The sequence below is a fragment of the Vicia villosa genome, linkage group LG2 (genome assembly GCF_029867415.1).
Source record: "Vicia villosa cultivar HV-30 ecotype Madison, WI linkage group LG2, Vvil1.0, whole genome shotgun sequence".
Taxonomy (NCBI): Eukaryota; Viridiplantae; Streptophyta; class Magnoliopsida; order Fabales; family Fabaceae; genus Vicia; species Vicia villosa.
In genome coordinates, this window is record NC_081181.1 from 145,809,775 (window position 1) to 145,816,639 (window position 6,865).

The window sequence follows — 6,865 nt, forward strand, 5'->3', positions numbered from 1 at the left end:
TAAATATTGTATTTTTTAGGGGTAAGAATGTGTTTGACTTAGATTCTGGCTCTCTCTTTAGGGATATATATTTATAGTGGCATGAAGAGTCTAGGATTTTTTTGAAAAGTTCATCACCCACTTAATTAATTAATTAGGGGAGTGAGAGACAATATAAAATCTCGTGTTAATACCATTTTACCCCCTGCCATATAGGTCTTTTCTGGTTTTGCCCCTTGTAAATTTTTTTTTTTGAAAAACAACCTTGTAATTTCAAAATACTAACATTTTAGTCCCTAAAGTCAAAATCCGAAAGAAAATCCGCAGAAAACCTGCAGATTTTCCTGCAGATTTTGACTTTAGGGGCTAAAAAGTTAATATTTTGAAATGACAAGGTTGTTTTTCAAAAAAACTTTTTTACAAGGGGCAAAACCAGAAAAGACCTATTTGACGGGGGTAAAATGGTAATAACCCTAAAATCTCAAAATATAGTTGAAATAAAGTTTTTACAAAATTCCAAATAAAAGAATTTCGCGGGGGCGATTTCGCGGCTGGTTTACACTTTACAGTTGAAATTCAGAATACACAGAGTTCATTCGTAATTTCCATTTTCAAACCAAGCAACATACAAATCGTAGTTCGCGTTCACCGCTAATACCAATAACCATAAACCAAATCAAACTTGAAAATTTTCCTCCACAATGGTTCTCCAATTCCACGAACACATAATCACAGAGCTTCTCGAAGACACCAATGGCGGTCTCGTCATTCTCTCTTCCGGCCTCTCTCTATCAAAACTCATTTCATCTCTTCTCCTTCTCCACTCCACTTCTCAGGGCACACTCCTCATCCTATCCCCTTCCTCCGCCACTCTCAAATCCAAAATCAATTTCCATCTCAAAACCCTAAACCCCCAATTCTACCAAATCCCCGTCGAAATCACCGCCGACCTCCCCGTTAACCACCGCCACTCCCTCTACTCCTCCGGCTCCGTCTGTTTCATTACCCCTAGAATCCTCATCGTTGATCTTCTCACTAACAAACTACCTACGTCCATTATCTCCGGACTCATCATCCTCAATGCTCATTCTGTTACGGAGACTTCAACTGAAGCTTTTATTGTTAGGATTTTCCGTTCTCTCAACCGTACTGCGTTTGTTCGTGTTTTCTCCGATAGGCCACAAGCGATGGTTTCGGGTTTTGCGAAGGCGGAGAGGACCTTGAAGTGTTTGCATATTCGGAAGATGCATCTTTGGCCGAGGTTTCAGGTTTATGTTTCGCAGGAGCTTGAGCAGGACCCGCCGGATGTTGTGGATATTAGGGTTCCGATGAGTAAGTACATGATGGGGATTCAGAAGGCGATTGTTGAAGTCATGGGCGCGTGCTTGAAGGAGATGAGGAAGACAAATAAGGTTGATGTGGAGGATTTGACTGTGGAGAATGGGTTGTTTAAGTCGTTTGATGAGATTGTGAGGAGACAGTTGGATCCTATTTGGCATACTTTGGGGAAGCAGACTAAGCAGCTCGTCTCTGATCTCAAGACCTTGAGGAAGTTGTTGGATTATCTAGTCAGGTTCTTTTGCTGTTTGTTCTTTCATCGCAGTCATTGTTAGTTGCTTTGCAATTCTTCACATTGTGGAAATTTAGGATCAAAAGTAATTATAGGGACATCAAAGACCTCAATGTCATAGATTAGATTGTGGTTGCAGACATTTTATTTATTTATTTAGGCACTGATTGCTGTGTGCCATTTTCCTGATAGGTATGATGCGGTGACTTACTTGAAATATTTGGATACACTTAGAGTGTCGGAGAGTTTTAGATCTGTTTGGATATTTGCAGAGGCGAGCTATAAGATATTTGACTATGCAAAGAAACGTGTTTATCATCTTGTGAGGTCAGATGGTATGAAATTGGATGAGTCTAGTAAAGTTGTCAAAAGCAAAAAGAAAAAAGTCAAGGGGGATAACAAAGACACTGAAGAAGGTAATAACTTGTTATGTTTTCTTTGGTGTTTGGCATAGGTTGTGATTTTGTGGCTTTGCTTAATTAAATGAAAAACTAGCATTAAAAAAAAAATACAAGAGGCTGAAAGGAAATGAGATGTGCCACTCCAAGCAGATGAATGGTATATGTTTTTTCTGTTTAACTTTACTTCGGATGCTTGTGTGGCAGCTGATGTCACTTCCTCAACCAGTTCAAATGGCATAGTTTTGGAGGAAGTCTTGGAAGAAGCACCAAAGTGGAAGGTCTTACGTGTGAGTCAGTGAGTTCCTATTCTAGAAAGCCTATGGGTTATCGTTGTTTTATTTGATTGGGTATTTGATTTGTGATACAAACACTAATTTGGCATTGTTTTGATTTGACAAATATTTTTCTCATTTAATTGGATTTTCAAAATAGGATGGTCTAAAGTGGGTTTCGGGAAAATAATTGAATTTGATAAATGTTGGATATTTTGGGCTGAATCTTGATTTGGTCATATAGGATATTCTTGAAGAGGTAGAGGAGGAAAGGCAAAAGCAAGGCATGTTGAGGGAGGAAGTGTTGGCTGAAGGTGAAGACACTAGCAATGGTATTGTATTGGTGGCATGTAAAGATGAAAGGTCGTGCTTGCAACTTGAAGAATGCATCACCAACAGTCCGAAAAAGGTTGTCTTTGTTTATGTCATATTATATAACAAGGCGTGATCCGAGTAGAATTCCTCACTTGGTTCAATCAGTGACAGTGGTTAATTTTGTATGGTCTAGTGGCTTATCAGCTTCGTTGCACATAACTAAACTTATCCAGACCAATTCAACACCGAAAAACTTAACTAGAGTTTGTTCTGATAGTTTTTATTCTTTTGAATTATTATGAATTTATGAGGCAATATAATAAGGACTTTGCACCCTTGATGGCAATTTCGGATAATTAAAATAATAGAAGATTTTAGAGGCAGATTTGAATGCACAAATTCTGCAAATCAGTATTTTGCCTATGAAATTACGTTTTGTTTCTTTTAATTGCAGTGTGTGATGCTGATGTGTGATGATTACGATAGATTTTCCATTTTCTCACATTTGTTTCTGTCGAAATTCCATGTGAAGTGAAAGAGTATTTATGTAGAAACTCTTTTTAGTTGCCGATATATTCCTTTGTGGTAGACTTGTTCTATTCTCTAGTCAATACAAAGTGGAAATAACATAGTGGGACAAGTAATTGCTCTCTAGTTTTTATGAAATTTGTGGATAGAAATAAAGCTTCTTCTAAAATTGTATTAAAAGTTACATGTTGTTTTATATGTTTCTATTGTACATAGCTTATTACTTTACTTTTCTGTGATTATGATGGAAATTTGTTAGTCCTGGTTCCTTGATAATTTGTGCTGGTAGATAGTCTATAAGAGTAAGACACGAAAGAAACTGACTTCCATATTGTGTTTATTGTTTTTTATCATTTGTGAAGATCATGCAAGACGAATGGAAAAAGTACTTACTAAACAAAGTGCAGCTGCGGGATGTAGTGCATAAGAATAAGAAAAAGAAGTCAAAGGAGCCTAAGGGTTTTGGGATTCTTAATGGAGTCACTCCCGTATCCCCTGCACAGAATACAGAAACCAGCGGCGTTAATAAGCAGGAGCATGATGCACTTATGGCAGCAGCTTCAAAACTGCGAAATCTTGCTGAAAATAATCACGTTGAAGATACTCCTCAGTCTAATCTGGGGGGGCATGTTCGTGGAAAAGGCAAGAGAAAGTTGGGAAATAAAAATGGCCCAATCATTATTGATGACTCTGGTGTTCAGAGTAACAACAAGGAGGACGTGACAAGTGGTAAAATGGGGATGTCTGATAAAAAAAATGAAGCCCATATGGATGAAACTAGTCCTGTCAGTGCGGGTAGATTCTGTGAAACCAAACACGGGGGGATATCTGTAGACGACATGGCTCTTCGGAGGCATACCTGTCCTAATGCCATGGCAAAAGATAGGAAGCCACTACCACCAGTACATTTTTATGCCATAGAAAGTGACCAGCCTATACTGGACATATTAAAGCCCTCTATAATAGTCGTTTACCATCCAGACATGACCTTTGTAAGAGAAATTGAAGTCTACAAAGCTGAGAATCCCTCCAAAAAGTTAAAGGTATATTTTATTTTCTATGAAGATTCAACTGAGGTTCAGAAGTTTGAGGCAAGTATACGTAGAGAGAATGGAGCATTTGAATCTTTGATCAGGCAAAAGTCTATGATGATGATTCCAGTTGATCAGGTTTGTTTTACTATATTTGTTTCCCTCTTATGTTTCTTTTTGTTTCTGGTTGCTGCTTGGGTCCATTGTTCTTTTTATGGTTGCCTTCATTATAAGATTGTGAAGCATGGGCATGGAAAGTGATCAGCCCATACTAATTTAAGCTTACATTGTTTTCCTCTCTTTTCTGACTGGTGCTTTTGGCCTGTTGTTTATCAGAGTGGGCATGGTTTAGGATTGAATTTTACCCCAGATTCAGATTTAAATACTGCCAAAAACTCAATAACTAGAAAAGCAGGCGGGAGAAAGGAGGTTGATAAAGAAATGCAGGTTTGTGATATTTTCTTATCAAAGTTCTCTTTGATGTTTATCTATTCTATGCTTCACATACTTGTCAGGGAGTTTATGGCTTGGGAATTTCAGGTCATTGTGGACATGCGGGAATTCATGAGCAGCCTTCCAAATATTCTTCATCAAAAGGGAATGCGCATAATTCCGGTGACCCTTGAAGTTGGTGACTATATCCTGTCACCTTTAATTTGTGTGGAAAGAAAAAGTATTCAAGATCTCTTCCAGAGTTTCACATCGGGTCGTCTATACAATCAGGTGGAAACAATGGTGCGATATTATAGGATACCTGTACTCTTGATTGAGTTTTCACAGGATAAGAGCTTCTCATTTCAGGTATGTTGACCAGTTTACAGCTTTGTCTTCTGCTATTAATGTCTTGTTACCATTAGCAGCATCAACGGCTTGTCCAGATTCAAGGGGGTTGTTATTTTGACAAGCCGGCAACCCAATTATAAGAATGCCTGCTGCTATTATTTTTGTCCAAACTAGTACCAATATCTGGGTTCGGCTAACCTGAGCATAATGTTTGAATTTCAGTATGACTTCTATGCTGGTAGAAAGTTATTGTTTGCTCCTTTTCATTTAATAGAAATGATTACTCAAACATGGATATATTTCTAACGTACTGTTAGATTAGCATTTGTTTTGTGGAATAGTGAATGACAGTTGATCTGTTGTGAATATCTTTTCCAGTCTGCCAGTGATATTGGTGATGATGTGACACCCAATAGCATTATATCAAAGTTGTCATTGCTTGCTCTACATTTTCCCCGGCTACGAATAATCTGGTCTCGAAGTTTGCATGCTACTTCTGAAATATTTGCTTCACTGAAAGCAAATCAAGATGAACCAGATGAAACAAAAGCAATGAGAGTGGGTGTCCCCTCAGAAGATGGAATTGTGGAAAATGACGTGAGGTGAGTTGCTTTTTCATTGTTTAAACTCGTAAGGTAGTTTAATGCCACCAAGGATGGAGTGAAAATTCGAGTTTATGGGAAGTTAATCTCATTTTGCATTTAAATTATAGTAATTGTATGAAACATTAATGAATTGTTTTCTCCCATAGTTTTAAAGCCATATTGTTGGATCTCGTGTTTCCATGCTCAAAGTGATATTGGTTTATGACATTGTTAGCGACAAATATTGATTTATGTAGGTTATATGTTTTTAGGCAATTTTCCCGTAAACTAGAATTGCCATGTCTAAACAAGTACCTTTCCTTGCCCATCAGTATGCACGGGTTCAACGCATGACTACATAAATATATGAACTGTAGAGCTCGGAATAGTCTTTTTTATCCAAACGTGTCAATAATGAATTTCTATGCACTAATTCATTTTCTGTTTACAATATAATGTTTGGGATTTAATGTTGTATTCACAGGGCTGAAAATTACAACACATCGGCTGTGGAGTTTCTAAGACGACTTCCAGGTGTTTCAGATTCTAATTATAGGGCCATAATGGATGGGTGTAAAAGTTTGGAAGAACTTGCACTTCTTCCAGTAGAAAAGCTGGCTGAAATAATGGGTGGTCATAAGGCTGCTCGTACCCTTAGAGACTTTCTAGATGCTAAATATCCCACTTTGTTGTGAGGCAAGACAGCTCATTTATAGTGTATGGGTTTTATTCAATTCACGGGGTTACTCTGAAGCAACAATTTATTGCGTTGCTTCAGAAGTTCGAGAGTGCAGTATGAAATGCTGAACCAAATGAAGGCTTGGTACTGACAAATTATTTGGATTATGGATCAATATGTCATCACTGGTCTATTATTTCTCACATTCATGTTCATTACTCCAATGTAATGTTTAAATTATGTATTATCATTATTTCATTACTTTAACATTATGTGTATGTGCATTCTCATTGTTTCATTAAGATTTGTTTCTTAGTACTTCATAGTTTTTTAAAAAAAAAACTTGATATCCGGTTGAGATGGACTAATCCAAGGGCCACTGTCCACTAGGGGACCTATTTAAACACATAGCAAAGTTGTGTATGGACTGAACAAATATAAAGATGGTTAACACCTAATAGGATCTGAACCAAGACATTAAGATTAACACACTCAGGGAGCCTGAGCTTTCATGACCTAAGCCTTTGCCAAATGCTTCTCAAGAGTATTTATTTATTTTAACCCATGTATATCCTCACGGCACAATTTTTGAACCTATTGTTAACTTTTGTTTTTTTGTATTCATGTTTAACAAGTGTCAAATAATCTGGAAGTTTGATTTGTCACTTTAACGAGAATTGTTTTACCAACTCTTTCTATGCCACATGTGTATAATGCAAGTAG

The 6,865-nt window shown here is 37.3% G+C and overlaps 1 protein-coding gene across 1 annotated transcript; it reads left to right on the plus strand.

Moving 5' to 3' along the window:
- Positions 1 to 528: 528 nt before the first annotated feature.
- On the plus strand, positions 529 to 6,409 carry LOC131652340 (DNA repair endonuclease UVH1). Its single transcript, XM_058922180.1, has 9 exons — positions 529 to 1,552; positions 1,742 to 1,965; positions 2,155 to 2,237; positions 2,467 to 2,631; positions 3,428 to 4,234; positions 4,433 to 4,543; positions 4,637 to 4,897; positions 5,258 to 5,481; positions 5,948 to 6,409. The coding sequence occupies exons 1-9, from the start codon at positions 681 to 683 to the stop codon at positions 6,156 to 6,158; spliced, it is 2,958 nt and encodes a 985-aa protein (XP_058778163.1). The 5' UTR covers positions 529 to 680; the 3' UTR covers positions 6,159 to 6,409.
- The last annotated feature ends 456 nt before the right edge of the window (positions 6,410 to 6,865 follow it).

Coding starts and splice junctions, on each gene's coding strand:
- LOC131652340 (XM_058922180.1), top strand. CDS start 681: ATGGTTCTCCAATTCCACGAACACATAATCACAGAGCTTCTCGAAGAC. Junction 4,235..4,432: donor TGATGATTCCAGTTGATCAG/GTTTGTTTTACT, acceptor GTTGTTTATCAG/AGTGGGCATGGTTTAGGATT. Junction 4,898..5,257: donor ATAAGAGCTTCTCATTTCAG/GTATGTTGACCA, acceptor TATCTTTTCCAG/TCTGCCAGTGATATTGGTGA.